At 35.9% G+C, this 22,678-nt stretch overlaps 1 protein-coding gene across 4 annotated transcripts; it reads right to left on the bottom strand.

The window, feature by feature from the left end:
- Positions 1-323: 323 nt before the first annotated feature.
- Positions 324-21,805, bottom strand: sh3bp2 (SH3-domain binding protein 2). 4 transcript variants are annotated; one of them, XM_082157670.1, is made up of 13 exons: positions 21,682-21,805; positions 12,823-12,962; positions 11,089-11,191; positions 9,493-9,610; positions 9,326-9,393; positions 9,040-9,122; positions 6,389-6,445; positions 5,678-6,257; positions 3,732-3,843; positions 2,515-2,570; positions 2,217-2,295; positions 1,953-2,012; positions 324-1,296 (listed from the first exon to the last, which is right to left on the bottom strand). In XM_082157670.1, exons 2-13 carry the CDS (start codon positions 12,956-12,958, stop codon positions 1,141-1,143), a joined length of 1,608 nt encoding a protein of 535 aa, XP_082013796.1. In that variant the 5' UTR covers positions 12,959-12,962; positions 21,682-21,805; the 3' UTR covers positions 324-1,140. The 4 variants fall into 4 exon arrangements, with proteins under 4 accessions (XP_082013796.1, XP_082013794.1, XP_082013793.1 ...); XM_082157668.1 differs by lacking the exon at positions 21,682-21,805 and adding an exon at positions 19,376-20,531 and having other exon boundaries at positions 3,732-3,840; XM_082157667.1 differs by lacking the exon at positions 21,682-21,805 and adding an exon at positions 19,376-20,529.
- Positions 21,806-22,678: the final 873 nt, after the last annotated feature.

Genomic DNA, 22,678 nt, shown 5'->3' with positions numbered 1-22,678 from the left:
GTAGTTTTTTAAACAGATTTTAAATAGTACGGGAAACATATTAGCTTGGGACACTGAAATACTCATGATGTAATTTGTAAAATAAGCTTTTATGAAGCCTTTAATGCATTGCTCAGTTAGGTTTCACATAAATGATGTAACAGATTAGCATATATGGGGCCATGTCGTCATTTTCATGCGGTAGATCTGCCACAGGTCCAGTTTTGTCATTTACGAAATCATGCAACTTAACAAATGTAAAATTATTTTAGTATGTGAGAAAAAAATATTGTGTCATTACTATTCTTATGATTTAATTTAGGCCTATGTAAATAAAACAGGCCTTTTCCAGTGCTAAACGAACTTTATTTTCAATAATTCACTTTACAGCTGTGTACAGTGTTATAGTACAAACATAACAATAACATTCAGTTATTAAATGACATATAATGTACAATATAATACAACATTTATACAATAAAGTAACAGATGAAATATTGCAAGAACATTCAAGGCTTTTTTCATGTTGGAATTAAAAACAATGTGAATCAATCCATCCATCCATCCATCCATCCATCCATCCATCCATCCATCCATCCATCCATCCATCCATCCATCCATCCATCCATCCATCCATGATCTGGGCATGTTCTTGACAAGTTTGCTCGGTTACTGGCTTCAAATCTTTGAAAGATTTTTTACTGTATCTCAGAAAACTCCTCCTCCAAATGCCACATATAACCAATGCAATCTGTGATTAATCACATCACATGTCAGTCAGGCGACTCTTGCTTTCTAACTGAGCGACTCTTAGCCAGAATAAGCTGCATTATACTAGCATATGTGCACTAATGTACACCTTTGCTATTCAATACTGTTTAATTCACTGGAACTCAAACTAAAACTGGAGGTTCCCTGAAAATCCATAAGACTTACTAACAATGTGTCCATGTGGACACACTGGACTTAAATTAACAGTTCATTAGCACTCATTTATAATCCGTATGATATTCAGAGTAAGACTGGCGACACATCCTCATGAGAGTGTGATGGTGACTCCAGCCAGTAGAGGGAGCTGTCTGCCGTGGGCCGGTCCAGGGCACATGTTCACACACAGAGCGGGCACATGTAGGTGTTTCAGCACAGGAGAGGAGGCCGAGGTCACCTGGGTGGGATGTAGCCGTATGGTATATGTAAGCACAGGGAGTAGTTGGGCAGAGAGTTGTTGCTGCTGGGCAGTGGGTGACTGTGGTAATGTTCAACCAGGGCAGATAAAGTGGGGAATGTCAGATCTGTCTCCAGGTAAACCCTCTGCTCCTGTAAATATAAAGGGGACATTTTTTTTGGTGAATTACCCAGAAATAGACAGTGGCATTTCCTTAACATTCAGTAGCATTGGCATCCCATGGTAGGACAGCATAGAAAAGTTCTATTACTATTATTATTTTAGAAGTTCCTAATTTTGTTTTGGATTGCAGATTAAAGCATAATTTCTCTTCAGACAGTGTCTGAAATGATCTACTCTGCTCTGATTGGTCAGATGGCCCAGTCTGTTGTGATTGGTCTACTCTGCTCTGATTGGTCAGATGGCCCAGTCTGTTGTGACAATGGGAGTACTTTATATATGGTAAATATTCTAAACTTATTAACACAGTGTCCGAGGGTGTTGCTATGCAGTTGCTAAGGTATTGTAAATGGTATTTGCATGTTGTCTTGTGGTAATTAGGGGTTCCTGAGTGGTTGCTAGATGTTAAATTACTGATCTCTATTATATGGTCTCTAATAGGTTCATCTTTACCGTTTTATGGGCAAAAACCTGATGCCAAATAGTGTGGGTCAAGTTATGTGCCAAATTTAAAATACTCCCTTGGTTATAGCAAATCTTGTCTTGGTAAACAACTTTCAGGATGATAATATTATAAGAGCATACAGTACATGTATTGTAGATTTAGAGTTTTTGAAAAAATACTAACCTCTTCAAAGAGCCTGTAATTTCTGGCTTTGTTGATACCCGTGTCCCAAACAACCAGAACCTGTGTCAAATAGGAAAAAAGTGATAACTTAGATAAATTTTTTGTAATTTTGGGGAAAAATACTTTAGTATTTTTAGTATTTTTAAAAACAGACACTATATATATATATATATATATATATATGTATAGATATATATATATATATATATATATATATATATATTTGTCAGTCTATGTGTATTATGCATATTATGTTGACAGTACCTGTGATGTTTTCCCTGTTCCTGATTTTCGGATGCAGTACAGACCGTTCTGTGGGAGGTTGTACGTCTCCTTAAATAGTCTGTAATCAGTAAGTAAAGACACAATTACGAATGTAGTCAAACAAAGTGATGCACGTAAGGTCTGGGTCCTCGAGTAAAGGCAGGTGAGAACAGCAGTTGTCTAAACACTAAAGAGAGAGTACTAATACTGGTGCAGTTTACAGTACAATTACAATTCATTTCCACTAGAGGGCAGCAATACATAGAAAACTAACTATACACACAAATATTTCATTTACCTTTCAACATTATAGGTTTCCAACATGTCCACGAAGACAGAGGGAGGCAGATGCACCTGATGAGAAAAACATGTGAACAAATTATTATTATTGTTACGAGAAAAGGAGATCAAAGGTAAGATAACCTTCCGATTTAAAAAAATAACTAATCTTGGTAAATGTTGCAACAACAAAACAAAACAGAGAGTTTGACAAATTAAGTCAAATCCCACACAATCCATTTTGGTTCAGCGTGTCATTGAGGAAGTGACTCATGTTTTCTACTTCACTACAGCATCTAACAGACAGACAGACAGACAGACAGATATACAGACTGACAGACAGACAGACAGACAGATATACAGACAGACAGACAGACAGACAGACAGACAGACAGATAGATAGATAGATATATGGATGACAGGCAGACAGACAGACAGACAGACAGATATACAGACAGACAGACAGACATATAGATAGATAGATATACAGACAGACAGACAGACAGACAGACATATAGATAGATAGATATACAGACAGACATATATATAGATAGATATACAGACAGACATATATATATATATATAGATAGATAGATAGATAGATAGATATACAGACAGACAGACAGACAGACAGATAGATAGATAGATAGACAGACAGACAGATATACAGACAGACAGACAGACAGACAGACAGACATAGATAGATAGATATACATACAGACAGACAGACATATAGATAGACAGACAGACAGACAGACATATATATATAGTTAGATAGATAGATATACAGACAGACAGACAGACAGACATATATATAGACAGACAGACAGACATATATATAGATAGACAGACAGACAGACAGACAGACATATAGATAGACAGACAGACATATATATAGATAGATATACAGACAGACATATATATAGATAGATAGACAGACAGACAGACAGACATATAGATAGACAGACAGACAGACAGACATATAGATAGACAGACAGACAGACAGACAGACAGACAGAGTAACGCTTTAGAGATTCTGAACATCACTCCTAAAAATGATGAAACTTTGAAGCAGAAACCGCATATTAACAAGAATTAGCTCAAAGATCAACACATGTTGAGACTTCCAGACCTCAGATGCACCATCAACACATTTAGCGTCACATTGTCTTTTATTAAAAATGCACTTCATTAAAAACAGAAATGTGTCCACATTATCAGTTAAGGTGAACTTACATTTTCATAGTCATCATCGTCCGAGTCTTCATTAATTCTGCTCGGCACTCGTTTCTTTAAAGGATTCTCTTCAATAGAAGAACGAAAACTTTGTCCATCTGGCGATTCTCTTCTGAGGAGAAAGGTACAGACAATATGTATAAATAACCTCCCTAAGTCTAAATATTACCAGATATACGTGTGTGTGTGTGTGGGTGTGTGTGTGTCTGTGTGTGTTTATCTATCTATCTATCTATCTATCTATCTATCTATCTATCTATCTATCTATCTATCTATCTATCTATCTATCTATCTATCTATCTATCTATCTATCTATCTATCTATCTATCTATCTATCTATCTATCTATCTATCTATCTATCTATCTATCTGTGTGTGTGTGTGTGTGTGTGTGTGTGTGTGTGTGTGTGTGTGTATGTGTATAATTAAGAACAAGCTAAAAGCCAATTATCGTATCCAAATGAACAGATATTGCATGTCATAATCTTTGAGAAACACAATGGGCATTAGGGCGTGTTCACAGATATTCAGTGTGTGGGAAGGAAAGCTTTAAAGTGTGACAGAAACCATGTCTCTCTATCTCACAAGTAACGCCTGTAGTCATAATGACAGAAAATATGCTAAGGTCAGTGGCATAATGCTTTTTTTGGGGTATACTATTTGTAAATTTTCTTAAATTTTTTCTTAATTTTCTTAAAATTCAGAAAAACTAAAAATGCTATTCAGACATACAGTCACTTGAATACACCTCTTAAGTAATGAGCATGTCTTTAATTAAAAAATGAACATTATTTTAAGTAGTTGATCTATTATTATTATTATTTCTTAGAATTTTTTTTTTTCATATTAAATAAATAAATTACATTTTATAAACAAACAAACAAACAATGCTTCACATCAAAAACTTTTGTTCACCAAATGTGGTTCGACCAACACGCAGAGATATGGAGGATAAAAAAGAGAGATCATGTCACATAAATGAGAAGGAAATGTTAGTTCTGGTTTCAAAATATCACGTGCTGTGAATCTCCAAAAACGTATTGTTTATGAATTTTTCTTTGCAAAAAGTTTGCATCAGATAAAATATTTCTTCAATATTCAGCTTATTAAACATATTTATAATAATGATTAAGGTGTGTAAACTCACATGTATTCAAGGTGTAAAGAAAATACATGATTCATTTTTATTTGAATAAACCGTATGAAATTTTTTGATTCATTACATTTCTTGACAATTGTAAAAAAAGTTTTTCAAAACCAACATGAATATAATAATTCAAAGAGTAAAAGTGTTGTTTTTTTAAACGTTTTTTTTTTCTTTTTTTCTAGCATGGACCCTCTTGTATGTGTACATGAAGACTGTATTATGTCATTAAGTATTTTTAATTTAAGATATTTTGGTAACACTTTACAATAAGGTTTCATTTGTAAACATTAGGAAACTACATTAGTTAACATCAAAACACCAACAATGAATAACACGTCTACAAAAGCATTTATTAATCTTAGTTAAGGTTAATCTAAACATTTACTAAGACCAAATCAAATATTGAATGAATCTGTTAACAATTAATGTACTGAACATAGGTTCTGTACTCATAAAATGAGGCATTGGAAAGTTTGTAAGTACATCAGGAGTTTATTTTATAATTGTTTCAATGTTAGTTAATGCATTATTTAATCTTAACATATGAGACCTAATTGTAAAGTGTTGCTGATTTTTATTTTAAATGTTGAGGTATTTTGCGCCACTCCTGCTGCATTCGTGCTCTCACATGTCATGTGGTTTAAACTCTCACATGTGGTTATAAAAACTAAGTTACAGAATGCGGTTGTCGTTCTTGTTTTATAACTGGACTGTGCGTGAACACAAATGTATTTAGACCCGTGAGAGTGTGTGTGCTGCATCTCACACAGAGTGTAAGTGTATAAGCGTAAGACACTTACTGGAAGGAGGGTCTGCTGGGCTTGGGTTTGGTTGGTAAGGGAGGTTTAGGGATCTGTCCCATGCTCCTGTTATGAGCAGCAGAGGACAGGTGAGGCGAGACGGGAGGTTTAGGGATCTGTCCCATGCTCCTGTTATGAGCAGCAGAGGACAGGTGAGGCGAGACGGGACGGTGCTCAGGTGTGGGCTTCACTGTCAGGTGCTGGTTTCCACTGTTCAGAATCACCTTCTGCAAGTTCTCAATGATGGGTAAAGTAGCTGACGTATTCCCAATGAGAAATGCGTTCGGCTTCTTCTCGCAAACGGGCATTGTGGAGAACGGGCCTGATATGGTCTTCATGCTGTTCGGTGGGGGTAAAGGAGGCACGGGACCAATGGGGCTTCTGGTGGACAGGTGCGAGTCTGGTTTCTCGAGATGTGGGGCGTACGGGAGGGGTGGAGGAGGACCTTTGGATGAACACAAAGGCTTTTTGAATGGAGGGGGGAGTGGAGGTGGAGGTCCTTTCGTGTGACGGTTTTCTCTAGACGGCTGAAAGGGAACAGGGGGTGGTGGGTACGGTGGGGGTGGGACCGTGGGTCGACCTGGAAAAGAAAACATCAAACAGTTATTCCACTCAGTGGGTTTTGTCTAAGGTAGATCTTCTCTGTCAATCTGAATGCAACCACAGTGGAATCGCTAAATATGCCGAGAAATGAGAAAGAATCAAGCATACCTGCGGATGTTGGAGACCCGTCCTCTCCATCACTGTCTTCATCTTGTGTCATGTAATCTAAATTAAATTAAATTAAATTAAATTAAATTAAATTGAATTTGAATATACCTCTTCTGTAATGAGCATGTTTTTTATTTCAAAATTAAAATTATTTTAAGTTGTTGAACCTAAACTTTTATTATTATTTCTTAGAATTTGTTTTTAATATGTAATAAAAAATTAAAAAAAGTTTTAAAAATGCTTCAATTCAAAAACATTTGTTCGCAAAATCAGTCAAGTGGTATGACAAACGCATGAAAAATTATATGAGAAATGAGAAAAAATTAGAGACCATATCATAAATAGATGAGAATGCAATGCTAGTTTGAAATGAAATGAAATGAAATTTCTCATGCATGATTTTTTAAATTGTATTTATTTTTATGCAATTTAATTTAATTACAGACTACAAATATTTGTGTAAAAAGATGATTTGTTAATACATTATTAAATACATTGTTAAATAAAATAAAATAAAATATTTTTTAATTGAATGTGTATCATATACAATTTTATATAATTAAAAAAATTACATTTATACAGATTTAAAGTAAAAATACTTTACAGCATTTTTGTTAATCTTTGTTAATGTAAGTTAATAGAAATATAGGTCTTCATTGTTTGTTCATGCATGGTTACTTCACAGGGCATTAAAGGGATAGTTCACTTTGAAATACATTTTTGGTATGTTTTAGCTTACCTCAAGGGCATCCAAGATGTAGGTGTCTTTTTTTCCGCAATAGTTTCAATTTTGATATTTTTAGGTCAAACCGTTCTTGTCTGTCAGTCATATAATGCAGGTCTATGGTCATTATCTCAAAGAGCATGCACAGAGTCCAAATTAAAACAATTCCCCGTCGTCCAAATTAAACAATTCCTCATCGTAAGTACACATTGATGGCCTAAGACACGAAACGAGCGGTTTGTGTGAGAAAACGAACAGTATTTATATCGTTTTTACCTCTTATACACAGCCATGTCGAAGTGATCTGATCTGACGTGTACGCAGACTGGTGCATAGATATATACACACTAGATGTCGCCTTAAAGACATTCGTTCCAATGAACTGCCGTAGACAAGGCGACATCTAGTGTGTATATATCTATGCACCAGTCTGCGCACACGTCAGATCAGATCACTTGGACATGGCTGTGTACAAGAGGTAAAAACAATATAAATACTGTTCGTTGCATGCTCTTTGAGACCGTGACCATAGACCTGCATTATATGACTGACAGACAAGAACGGTTTGACCTAAAAATATTAAAATTGAAACTACTGCGGAAAAAAAGACACCTACATCTTGGATGCCCTTGAGGTAAGCTAAAACATACCAAAAATGTATTTCAAAGTGAACTATCCCTTTAACTAATAGTAACAGATATACTTTTCTTTGTAAAAAATTCTAATGATGTAAATATTTAAAAAAGGTTCTATATAGAACTCTAGGGTTATTGACTCAATTTTATGCCATAAGGATCTTTTTTTTTCTAGAGATAAAGTTTATTACGAGCTGCTTTATTTATAAAATTTCATAAAAAAAATTTATGAATTAAATCCGTTTGAAGTGCCTGACAGTAAAGAGTGCTGTGAAAATATTGTTCATTGTACATTTATGTTAATTTAGTTAATTCATATAAACGAATGAGACCTTATTGTAAAGTGCATGTTACCAAATGTTTATATTTGTAAATAAACACATTTTTGTAGACCTATAATTTGCTATATGATTAAGTGAAATGAAACTATGAAATATTACTATTCAATATTTTTAAAATTAAGAGAAAAAAGTGTTAATTAATAATTTTATTTAAACATTGCGCTTCAATTTAAGGTGTCTGTGTTACTGTGCAATTATACATTTAAGCACTGAGTAAATAATAATTAACTACATGTATTTACTATAGGGTAAGGGTGCGATTTAGGGGTAGTTGCATGTAATTAATCACAATTAACAGTAATTACTATAGTAACTACATGTAAAGTTTAACAACTGTAACTGTAATATAAAGTGTTACCACAAGATAAATACAACCATGTAGGAAGACACATCATGGCCATATTCCAGGATGACAATGTCAAGATTCATCAGGATCAAACAGTGAAAGAATGGTTGGGAGAAAGCATGAAGAATCATTAATGTTGTGATATTAATTCCATCAAGGGGTGCATTCATTTTTGGGCGAGATCTTGTATTGACAATGCAAGAGTCCAGCACTCTGTAAAGTCTCCTCCAGCACATCCCAAAGACTTTCACTGAGTTTAAGGTGTGAATGAATTCATGTGTGAAAATGATTCTTCATGCTTCCTCCCAACCATTCTTTCACAACTTGAGCCTGATGCATCTTGACATTGTCATCCTGGAATATAGCCATGATGAACATGGCTGTTTAAGAAATGAAAAGCTACACACTCCATCTATTAGGGTTAGAAGAACGGTTGCCAAACATATAACATGTTAGAAACATAATAATCACTGCAATAATAATCCAATCATAGACTCTTAAGCATTTGCCCATTTAAATCCAAACTTTTGGCCAATTATTTTTTATTTTTTTGGCTGGGCAGTATAAAAGCATAGTGATTTTGAAGCCCTGTGTGTCACTCATACCTGCTTCAAAGTCCTCTTCAACAGGACTGATCTCCAGCGGTTCCTCTAAATGCCCATATATGCTCTCAGAATCCAAGTCATCACTATCAAAACACAAGAAATTCGTGAGAAAAGTGACACTGGGGTATTACACAGACGTGCTGTGATTGAAAGAAAGAGGAAGAGGCTGACATGTGACGAAAAAACCCTAAGAAACGAGGGGGTAAAAACCATGTTGTGTAAGCGTAATGCGTGAAATGTGACTGAGCTTTTCAATGGTGCTCGTGTAATGTGAGCAGAGTTTTACCTTGGAAGCGGCACGTCTCTTTTATCATTATAATGGTTGATTTCTTTTCTTAAGTTCCTCATCCATTTCTGTCAGAATTGAGAAATACACATTTAAGTTTCACTGGAACTGATTAAAGAAACAAACACGTGTTCATGGTTACGCAATGCTGTCTGATGCGATCTTACCCTTCTCTCATCCTCACTCGCTGCTGAGAAATACCACGTCCGGTGTCTCTTACTGAAGTGGACGATCTTGAAGGGGAAAACATTGCTGGATGTCGTCTCCTCTGCGGCCCGCAGAACTCTAACAAGCACAGAAAATTTATAAAAATAAATCATTTTTGGTTTTAATTTAAATGTACACTACTGTTCAAAAGTGGTGTTTTTTTTATCATAACACTTTTAAATTGATCATTAAAGACATTTATAATGTTGCCAAAGATTTCAAGATTTAATAATTCAACTTTCTGTCTATCACAGAAAGCACAAGTTTCCACAGACACATTAAGCAGCAGCACAATTGATTTAAACATTGATAAATAATCAGAAATGTTTCTTGATCATCAGTTCATCATATTAGAATGATTTCTGAAGGATCATGTGACACTGAAGACTGCAGTAATGATGCTGAAAATTCAGCTTTGATCACAGGAATAAATTACATTTTAACATATTCACTTAGGAACTTTATTTTAAATTGTAACAATATTTCACAGTATTTCTGATTTTACTGTATTTTTGATCAAATGAGTGATGCAGTCTAGATGAGCAGAAGAGACTTCTTTAAAAAAATAAAATAAATAAAAAATAAACTTCTGAACTCAAGTGTTTCCGTGTATGCAAAGTGTCATAAAAAAACTAAAACAACACACAACACGTTTTAACCTTTTGATTGCTGATTATTAGTGGTGCTTTCAATCAGGATTATATGGTTTTACTGTATCCTCAGTGTCAGATACATGGCTAAAGGGTCCAGAATTGCAAAGAACATGCAGTTAAGTGTCCGAAAACATCACATTCGGTTCACAATTAAGAATATTCTTATGTTAAGTATATTCCATAATAAATATATTGTTATTATCATGGTAGTACTTTATTTTACAGTCCTGTCCCGCATGTACATACTATGTACTTATTGTAGTAATGACACAAACTGGGTAATAACTAATGACCCTGAACCTAACCTTAACTCATTACTCAGTATTTAAGTACACTGTAAATTCATTGAAAATGCACATACTGTAAAATAAAGTGTATTTCTAGGTCTTGCTCATCCGCGAACACTCCCTGTGCTCTGCTGTATTAATTCAGAGGGCTATTTTTACCCAAGCAAAGCCACACAATAATTACATGTTCACCATATGGCACAGTCAACCTGCTTAAGAGGAACTACTGCAGAATCCAACGCCCTTTCCGTAACATTAACATCACGGAACAAATGGTATTAAGCAGAACATACAACACACACAACACACACGTGAACGCTTCACATGCACAGGAAACACATACGAAGGCCAATCCGGTGCAGAATCGAAACTCTTACACCTAAAAATGTCTGTGTAAGGAGCGCACAGCTGTGGACAGGATGTGGCCTGCGATCTTGTCGAGATGGCCACGGGTAAACTTAACTCGCAGATTGCGAAACTTAGAACAGAGAGGTGGGCTTCTGAAACTTGCTCTGGCTGAATGACCACAGATGCACAGGAGCTTCACGTGAGCAAATGCAGTGTTGTCAGGGAAATACGATGGAAATAACCAATGGAAACAAGCAGAATAACCAACCTGTTGTAGCCATTGAGGGAGAAAGCTCCTTGCGGTGCGGGAGAAGTACTGCTCTTGAAATAGTAGAGGCAGCCTTTGTGGATTATAATGAAGCGAAGCGGCCCTGTGGAATTGGCAGACAATCAATATGTTTCTCTTCAGCACATAAATGAAAAGCAAAAGTGTTTTACACTGTCCGGCCGAAAAAAGAAAAGAAAAAAAAAGGCGTTGTTTGGAATTAAATTGGCAAATGCTTAAGAGTCTTTGACTGGATCATTATTGCTGTGATTATTATGTTTCTGGCATTTTATATATTTGGCAACAGTTCTTTTAACCCTAAATGATGGAGTGTGTAGCTTTTCATTTCTTAAACAACCATGTAAGACGCATCATGGTCATATTCCAGGATGACAATGTCAAGATTCATCAGGCTTGAGTTGTGAAAGAATGGTTGGGAGGGAGCATGAAGAATCATTAATGTTGTGAAATTAATGTTGTGATGTTGTTTCCATCAAGAGGTGCATCAATGTTTGGTCGAGATCTTGTATTGACAATGCAAGAGTCCAGCACTCTGTAAAGTCTCCTCCAGCACATCCCAAAGACTTTCACTGAGTTTAAGGTCTGGACTCAGAGGTGCCGATTCATGTGTGAAAATGATTCTTCATGCTTCCTCCCAACCATTCTTTCACTGTTTGATCCTGATGAATCCTGACATTGTCATCCTGGAATATGGCCATGATGTGTCTTCCTACATGGTTGTTTAAGAGATGAAAAGCTACACACTTCATCAATTAGGGTTAAAAGAACTGTTGCCAAACATATAACATGCTAGAAACATAATCATCACTGCAAAAATGATCCAGACATAGACTCTAAAGCATTTGCTATTTAAATCCATACAGTGACTTTGTTTGCAACATCTGTTTTCACCCTCTTTCTTACATTTCCGACACACGCTCTAAAGTGGTTGACCAATCACAACAGACTGGGGCAGAGTGACCAATCAGAGCAGACTACGCTTTTCAGAAAGCGTGTTTTAAAAGAAACCACATCTAAAGCAGAACCTTCAGACAGAGAGTGAAAACGGATGCTGCAACAATGTAAATTATGAGAAACATAAAGCGTTCTTTGAAAATTCAATCATGTAAACCCTCTAAACCCTCAAGTAGGCCCTCTAAAAAGTATAATAGGGACCCTTTAACAAACTGAGCTTTATTGCAAGGTTTTACAGAATATTCCAGGTTAGTCAACATGAAAAAGCATTGGAAACCTATTTAACTCCTGCATGGTATAAACCTAACCACTATTAAATTACTGGGTTAAAACATTGTATTACCTACAACATTAGCCTAAACATTGATCTATAAAGCTGTGTAAAACAGTGTGAGTAGGTCCTACTTTTCTGCATGGATGAACTTCTGGACATAATTCCTGAGGGTATTTCCTAAAACTTTACATTCCAAACCTGCATGAATTTATTTCTTCAGAAATAAAGAACAGGAAAGAAGATATTCTGAAGAATGTTTCTGCCCTTTAAATAAAAGTGAATGGGGTCCAAACAAACATTTACTTTCATTGGGAATATATATATATTCTTTCCCCCCCAAAAAATCTTCTTTTGGGTTTCACAGACGAAAGAACGTCATACAGGTTTGGAACAACATGAGGGCGAGTTTCCTTTTCTCTAACAGATGTTAATGTATGTTCGATGTTTAGTCTATTGGCTGATGGATTCCAGCGAGCTGCAAAACTCACATTTCATAAGGCTGAACTGGCTGCCTCCTTTCTTGTGCAGATACCCAGATGAGGTGACTCCTCCCGGCATGGTGAGCAGATTCTGAGCTCCGATAGCCCTCATGGGAACGGGCCAGGAGACCGCTGGAGCAGCCATGTTTCTGTAAGCAAGGAAAGGCCATTTTGGTTAGCCTCGTTCTCGACAATTACCTTGCTACAGGGAAGGGCTGGGGTGTCTTATTTCACGATCACCTACTGCAGGGGGTGAAAACATCTGCACAACCACCAAGAACACTCTAGTAACCACCTAACAACATCCCAACAGCCAGCCAAACACCTGCGGCCCCAGGCCTAGGGCCAAATCACAACTGTGCTGAAAATCAACACAAGATTATCTGTATAAAACACTATTCATGGCAAATATAACTATCAAAATCAAATCTCTCTTCACGCTGCACAAATATTAAAACCTTTAAATTTGAAGGTTTATAACCTACATTAATAATTCTACTTTTCAAGTTAGTGGGCCTATTCTGAAGATCTCTCTGCACTGCAGGTTATCTCGACATAAAGGTAAGCCTTTAAATAATCTGTGTTCTTGCCTTACTCCAACTCACTATGGTAAACCCTACAAATAACTAAAGAAAAGAAGGCCTGACTATAATGGAAGAAGATATGCTTACTTGCTCAGACGACATATTTCCAGATAATCTGGAAGAACTTATTATCAGCGTTCTTAGTGTAGTTAATCAGATTCATTCTGACATGGTGTCAGACCTCAAACCATCAGATTCACACCAGTGCACTTCTGAAGCCCAGCTGATGTAATAAACCCAAACAATGTTCCTCCGTAAGTAATGTTATATTTCTAACACAGAAATGGGTGATTTGAATGGGTTTTTGGTTAAATGCATGAAATGAGGTCTGGGGTGAACACAGAGATATTTTCACATTTTATTCTACAAAATGCGGTTGAAAATTGAAAAATGTGGTTGCTAACAACTCATTACTCAGTAATCATGTCATTGTGTTTATAACCGTGCTCTTGCAAACTCTTCTAACTCAAACCTTGAGGGAAAATGTTTGGTTACGCTTTATTTTAAGGTGACGTAGTTACATTGTACTTACTCAAATAAGCACTGAATAATATAAATGAATTACATGTACTTACTATATAGTTACGGTTAGGGTTAGGAAAAGGGTTTGGTTTACGGTTAGTTAGTTGTAATTGTGCATAATTTACTGTTATTACTATGGTAAGAACATGTAGTAACATGTAACTACATCACCTTAAAATAAAGTGTTACCAAATGTTTTTAAGGAAAGACCGAAAGAGCTGTCTGAAGCTTAATGATGGCGAACTTGAAGTCAAGCAAAGGTGGTGTAGTTTGTTTATTTACGCTTCAGAATTCATGAAAGTTGTGTTCATTTGTGAAGACTATCATGATGAACAAAATATGTCCGAATTATAAACTTTTGTTGGTCATAGAGCTTATTTTCTGCAATAAAACATATATATATATATTTTAGTGTCGAGGGAACCAGGGGTGATGCAACCTTACGGGTTTGGCCAACAAAAATACATCACTGTACACTTAAGTACTAATTTTGAAAATACCGGACCAGATGTTTTTCGTACGTCTGTATATATTGATGGAACTATATAATGTTACTTGAAACAAAGTGCTAAACCTGAATATATGAGGTATGAATTGTGAGTGAAAGCATTTTTAAAAACCCTTATCCTTACATAATACATATCTAGAAAATCATGAACAACTGGAAAAGTCAAGCCTTTGAATATTGGTTGAAAGGTTGAGAACCACTGTGCAAAACTCAGCGATAAACAAAAACCTTCGGCATCTAAACTGATAATACTGGAACCAGACATAACAAATTACAGACATAACAAATTACAGACATAACAAATTAAAAGGACATGCTTATAAACACATTGAGCAAACCCAGTCAAAGCATGAAGATGAGACAGTCGATAATAATAAACAATGAAAAAACACAACAGCCGTCCAAAGAGACATATCACAGAAACCCTAACAAAATTCCAGCTATAGATCCACAATTTCCAAATAGCATTAGTGATATCAAGAGAATTCTTAGGAATATGACTACATAACCATAAACTCCACATAATTAAGAACCCAACTCCAAACAAACTCTCCAAACATCCACCCACACGGTCCCATGATCCTCAATCTGCTCCCTGACTCCACAATCGACGCTTACCTTCTGCTGACGCATCTTCTGATGCTCTGCACCGCTGGACTCTCGCTGAACATATCGCCAGAAGAGACTAGAGATCACAGAGAGCTTGAGGACGTACTCGTCTCCACCACAAAACTTCCAAACCTCCAGCAAAAACCTTGAATCTGGCCCGGGACACTGAAAGGACAGGAAACTCTACGTTTCCTTTGGAAAATTCGAGCCCTTCTGGGCTGTCGAGCGCACAGAGGAATTTGCTTATCCGGCGCGGGACGTCTGAGTGCCAGTCAGCAGATATAGATGGGAACGGAGGAAAGTCCATCTAACACTGGGTGGAGTGGTGAGATTAGAATCCCATGGGACAATTTTGCCCTAAATGAGAAGTCTAATGGTAGCGTAGTGGAATCTCATCATGACATTATAATATCCAACCAAAGAATTATGGTTCATGAGCGAGCTTGTGGCAAGAGGATCCTATTTTTAGGAGTTAAGTAGAAGTTTAGTGTGGCACTGTCAGCAAAGTGCTCTTGACCTTCTTGCATACTTCACTTCAAGGAAATTAAAATAACTAAACATCACTGTGTTTAAGAAGATTGTGCAAGAACATACAAATTATCCACCAAATCAGCGAAACGTAAAATGGTTAGGCCTACAAATTGCAATGAGAGTGTGTTGTTTTTTAGTGGTGTTTCATAAGCCAGCCTCATCTTTGAACATCCTCTTGAGCCAATGTATTAAAAAAGGCTGCATTTTTTATCTAAAAAATCTAAAATTCTTGTACACTTTATGGCAATCTTTGTTTTTATGTTTGGTTTCATATGGTTTCTAAAAATTATTTATTATCATTTTCAACAAAACTTTAAACGTAATGCCTAAAAAAAATTGCTGTACATATCAATTATTTTCCCTACACACACACAAAAAAGTTTTTTAGACTGATTAATATAAGTAGGACGATTTTTTTTTCATTTCATGAATTATTAATTACAAAATTATAATTTTGGACATGCTCCAAAAAATATCAAAATTAATTAAAATGATAAATTAAAACATGTTTAAAACAAGTCTTTGTTTGCAGACATTAATAGGGACAAAAATGTCAAACCTTTTCTCATTAACATATTTGGCTCTTTTCCCCACCCACATTATTATGGTAATGTCAGCGGAAAAGTACAGTTGTTTCAGAGGCAGAGCAAGTTATTTTGATATGTAATTTGAAAGTAATTTTTTTTTCTTTGGAATATATTATATAATGGAAACAAAATAGTAAATATCAAGCAATGGGCTTGATATTTTTGTTTACATTATGCATGCCCATGTGATAGATTCCTTCTCCAACATAAAGAAAAAAATAAGCAAAAGCATATTTTTTTTTTAAGTAGCCTATTACTCAGAATGACCCAGCAATGCCCTGCTACTGCAAACAAACACATGGGTTGCTCTAAGCTATGAAGTATTAATCTTAAATCTCCAAAAAACCACAATGATAATGTCATGCTCTTGGAACTGCAACAAAATAGCAGGGTGGAGAGGATTTCAGCCTTATTCAAACAACTTCCCGATCCTGCTGATTTGACCTCACGTGCTCAGCATGAAGTGATAGGAGGTCAAACACAGTTTACAAGTGCATTTATTTTTTTAAATGTGATGTGAATTTCAGAGGGTAAGAATGTAGCACAGATCTTGATTATCCATCAGGAATTGATTGGATCATGAAAAGCAGGCATTTCATGCCAGAATGGAGCCACATGATTGGAGAAGAGGCCGCAATGATTTGAATGGGGATAAAATCATTACATTTAGATAAAAAATTAAATAAAATAAAAACTCTGTATAATAACTTGAATCATTCAGAAAAAGACTACAAATGTGGGAACTGAAGAAGTAAAAATGGGATGAAAGGAATGGAAACTGTGTCCTTCTCTAATGTTCTTGAAAGAACAAGAAAACGGGCACTGAAACACATTTGTCTATTTTCCCCACCCACATTGTTACGATGATGTCAGAGGAAAAGTTAAGCTGTTTCAGAGGAAGAGCAAGTTATTACATTTTGATTAAAGATTATCAATAAAGTTTTTTTTCTGCTTTGGGATTACATTATTTACAGTGAGACCAGGTGTGTGTATGTGTAAAGTGAGTAGTATCAATTTCCTCTGAAAGCAATATAATATATCATGCCTCAGTGGTGTGTCAGAGTTTCCACACAAGATTGTTTTCAGCTTGTGACATTTTAACAATGTTTCCATTCACAAGAGTCAGTGACCAGAACTTAACCTGCTCTTAAAGTGTGGGTGAATATGTAAGAAATAACCAACGACTGGCAAAAAAAAAACAAACAAAAAAAAAACACCCGACGCGAGCAAAACAAGCTAAACTGACTGCTGAAAGCCCCTTTAAACTGACTGGATAACATATCTTATCTAGCATCCATACAATTTTGAGTAATAGAAGTGACAAATGAAAGTCAATTTGATTTCATACTAAATCTAAGATGTCACCCATCCAGTTAGTGACGCCAACAGCTAGCAAACATGCTCAGACATCTTCACTTTTGACTCTAAGTGATGAAAGTGTGTCACTCAAGCAAAGTTGTGATAGATGGTCAACAGTGTCAGGTTGTCTAATCTGGAAAGCCAGATTAGTAAAAACTAGAACAAGGGTTTAAATGTTAATAGCACAGCTAAAAGCTCATTAAAACACCTGTTAAATCTGGACTGCATATTGTATGGTTAACCATTTGTAGGCAAAGTCAGATTTATTGGGTACAACAATCCAATGAGCGCTTCTGAGAATGAGCTCATCAGGATTTTCCAGGTTAGTGGTGTGAAATGTCAGTAGCACAGTAAGTACACCAGATGTCTGGTTGATGTGACTGCACCTAAACCGGCATTTCCTGGCCAAAATGGACTTTCTGCCGCTACAGTCTGATTATACATGACTAATACACTTACACTCGCTTTAAGTATAAACTTAAACATTAAAGCATACATTTTTAATTGATTTATCACAAGCCACTCAAGGTTCTCTCACTGAAAGGACCGTTTCCTTTTTATGCTAATATTACAAACCAAAGATAAGAAAAGAATCTGTGGACATCAGTTTCAGTTATTATTTTTGCTCTGCACGTACGTCCTTCCTTCATTTCCTGCACTTCACCTAAAATACAGCTTGAATCCTGCTTTCAATAAAGCAGAACATGATGCACACATGTAGCACAGCCTCCATCAACGGCACATGAAGTTTTGGTAACGCTTTAGAATAATGATCCGTCATTAATAAGTAACTATGCTGTACTACATTAACACTTCAGCTTCTACTATTAACTATTATGGAAACAAGCTTAACTAATGAGTAAGTACTGTAAAATCAAATGTAGGACTAAGATAGTTCCATCTACTTCCAAAAACATAATTTTCACTTTAAAATAGTGGTCCAGATCACTAGTAGTTCCTGGTAACACTTGAGTAATTAGTGATGCATTTTATGACTATATTCTGAGTAAAAATGATGACTGATTACGTCTCAGACACGCATAATTTGTCAGTTAGTTAATATCTATTAATGATGTCAATCTCATTCAGTAATTATTGATTACCTAATAAAGTACTATAGTATCTCCTAAATTTCATATTACTTACTGATTAGTCAAGCTTGTTTCTATATTAGTTAATAGTAGTAGCTGAAGTGTTAATGTAGTACTGCATAGTTACTGATTAATGAAGGACCATTATTCCAAAGTGTTACTGAAGTTTATTTCAAACATCTGCCCACAGATGTTAGTCAGAACATAATTTCATAGTCTGCTGGATATGCCCCCACATTATAACATGTAGAAATGCAAAGTGTATCCTGTCTGAAAAGGTCATGTGAACACCTTGTACACGGGGTAGGAGTTTAGTGGTAAAGGTGTAGTGTTATATCCATATTGTGGCCTTGAGTACGGCAGGGGTTTTCCCTGCAATCATTATGAATGAAAAACACGTACATTTGAAACACATTTAACTGTACATTAAATCTGCAACCTAAGTTTTACCAGATCCACATGACTGGAGTTTAACTACAGATTATATGCGAACAACACTCATAGGTAGAGCTGTACTCTGAACTCTGTACTCTCGAGCACCACAACACCCACCTTCTCAATTGTCTTAAAAATGAAAATAAACCAATGATTCCCATTTACTTTCTTAATACACATGGTCTACCACAGCAGCACAAGCTCACAATACTGTAGTAACCCTCACACTTGTGGGAATTACTTTCACTTTTCAAACAAATTGATATCAAAACATCAATGTTGTTGCAGACATTCAAATGGACAAAGACACAGAAGTGAAGAAACCCGCATACTTACTTGTTACAGAAATCCTGGATGCACATCTTCGCAAGCGGCTGTTGTAAATGACTGAAGGAACGATTTTTTTTCACCGAAAGAGCCATTCGTACTGGCTGGTTTTTGTCACCATGTTTTACTGGTTGATGTTTAGCGTACGGTCGGAAGTTGAATGAGTTAGTTGAGGGTTCAGGCAGGACGATAGAGCGGAGACGGCCTGTGATCTCAGGCTCACGCACAGTGCAAGTCATTTCCTCTCAGGGCCCACACTGGCGTGTGCTTTTTCTGTGTCACGAAGTCACTTCCTTTTGATTGCTGTATGGACAAACTGATTGGCCAAAGTTCTCAGGACTTGAATTCACTGGCAGGGACTTTCCACCTCTTTTAACATGAAATTACGTCGTCGAGACGGCTACTTGCAACAGTGTTTGTTGATTTCTAGTTGATTTCTAGCTCAGTTGTAGGACACTATGTTGATTTATGTATCTAATACAAATGTATGACCTATACAACTACCAAAGCCTGAAAACAGATCATTTTGTGTGAAACTTAATAGTTTCATCATGGTTGAGTGTAGGCTAGTGTCAATATTAGTATGAACCATTGAACCATTCCTTAATCCTAATTACTAAACTTTGGGTAACACTTTATTTTGATGGTCCCTTTTGAACATTTTGTTGACTATTAGTAACTTTGCAACTACATGTTAACTTACTCTCATTAGAGTATTAGTAGACGGTCTGCTTAATATGTGCAAACTCTTTATTGTGATGCTCCTCAACAGACATTATACTGACTATAAGTAACTTTGAAACTACATGTCAACTTATTCTACTACACCTAACCCTGCAGCCTAATACTCTACTAATACTCTACTAACACCGAGTGTTAGTCAACATGTTGGTGCAACGTTACTTATAGTCAACAGAATGTGTTAAAGGGGTCATCAAAATAGTGAAACCAAACATTGAGGTGTAACCTTTGAGGTTTCTGCTACATGAATGATACCTCATATGTGTGCTTTTACTTTTCTATATAATCATACATACAATTGTCATGAAAATGGGCAATACAATCCTTTGGTCTTACACTGATTTAAAGCCCAAATCAAATCTTGACCCATTAGTAGCCCTTGAAATTACCCAGAACAGACGGCCAATGCCCAAGCAACCTCTTACATCGCGGCAGCAACTTTTTTACGACAAGTAACATTTACATTTTGAACACCAGCATTTAGTCAAATATGGTCAGCTTCCTGAAGGTAAATACAGGTATTAACAAAAGTGTTTTCTTACTTCCCTATTACATGAACTCGGCATATATAATACACACCAAACTACATAAACTCTGTGATCATGACCGATCAGAATGTGTAACACAAACAGTTTTTTTTTGCATCATACTTTACAGAGAATTAAAACTAAAACTGAGGTACCTCAGTTATTTTGAAAAGTGTAACCATAGAGTTACTAAAATACAATACATTTTTTTGTTGTAAATGACCCATCAGTGTCAAAAAGCAAAACAAATATCAAACTCTAGTTAATATATATCTGCATATATGACGCCCAACACAATCTAACAGATCTTCAACCCAATGTACATATTTCAAAACCACTAAATTATCACAGAATTATTTGAATACGTTGAAATATTCGGTTATATAAATAACGTTGCACCCACATGTCAGCTAACTCTCATTAAAGTATTAGTAGAGTATTAGTAGAGTATCAGTAGACTGGTAGGGTTAGTAGAATTAGTTGACATGTAGTTGCAAAGTTATTTAAAGTCAATATAATGTCTGTTGAGGAGCATCACAATAAAGAGTTAGCAGATTTTAAGCAGACAGTCTACTAATACTCTTATAGTTGTAGTTAGATAATATATAGATAAATAATAGAAATAGATAGTTGACATGCAGTTGCAAAGTTAGTCAATATAATGTTCAAAAGGGACCATTCAAATAAAGTGTTACCAAAGACTCAACTAAAGTAGGCTGTAATGGGAATTACAACACCGGCACTACACTTACTACGATGATATACCTAATTTTTGGTTTCATTTAGGAGAGGAAAGTATACCTTTTACAACATCCTCTAAATATACAATTGAGCAGAAATCCCCTGATAGAGGATGTGAATTCAAACGATTTCCTTCTCCTTTTCATCTGTCCGGTGGTAAGTACACAAGTTACATTGCCTCTCCAGATTCCCTATGATCAGCCACAATGTTTTAAAGGAAAATCAAAATCTATAAAGCCTCAATAAACAGAGTGCCTTGCATGCACCATGATGATGAATTTCTTTTAAAATAACAAAAGGACTTACCCATTGAGATGATCTAATGGAGGCTTGGCTTGCACGCTTAAAGTGAGTGGTTAGTAGTGAGCACAAGTCCACTTCCTCTCTGCTGCACTTAAAAATGTTATGATCCTCCCATTTACAACTCTGCCTTTGTTCTGTTGCTCTTCAAGAGCTGATTCCAATCAGCCGTTCTGCCCTGAATATCTTAACACTAGTCATTCTTTGCACTGCATAATTATCGCAGTTTCTGAGATATTCACTTTACATATGGTCAAAATTCTAAGAATTTAGTTTGATTATCCACTTTAGACATTTTATTAACAATATGTACTGTACCTTTGCAAGTTCATGTCAACTACCTCTCATTAGAGTATTAGTAGACTGTCTGCTTAATATCTGCTAACTCTTTATTTTGATGCTCCTCAACAGACATTATACTGACTATTAGTAACTTTGCAAGTACATGTCAACTTATTCTACTAACCTGAACCCTACCAGTCTACTGATACTCTAATGAGAGTTAGTCTACATGTACTTGCAAAGTTACTCATAGATGGAAGAATGCCTGAAGTGGATCATCAAAATAAAGTGTAACCATGTAAATTCTTGTTTCAAAGGTTTTCACGTGTCTAGCTATGAGAAGTATTGTCACATGTATCTTTTACAGTCGAAAATATTTTTGTGTCATGTCACATCGTCCTCTTGGAAAAACTAAATTGGCATTTCCTGAAAAAACAAACAAACAAAAAAAACCCCGCCAGTGGTTGCAAGATAGCTGAAGAATAGGAGAAATTAAGAAGAAATTTCTGCATTAGTTGCGTCAGACATGCACTGCTATCGCTTGTTTTCTGCTGGCTGTGTTTTATGAGAATCCACTTGTAATGCAACAACACTGTAAGTGTTCAGTTCACTCACTCACTTAAGTCAACTGATCACCTTTTACAGTGAATGTATTTGGTTTATAAAAGGTGGCTATATTGTTCAGTAGATGTAAGAATAAAATCACCAGTTACACTTATGC

The sequence above is a fragment of the Leuciscus leuciscus genome (genome assembly GCF_965113295.1).
Source record: "Leuciscus leuciscus genome assembly, chromosome: 24".
NCBI lineage: Eukaryota > Metazoa > Chordata > Actinopteri > Cypriniformes > Leuciscidae > Leuciscus > Leuciscus leuciscus.
Note: the sequence above shows the minus strand (reverse complement) of the source record. Positions and strands in the feature narration are given on the sequence as shown.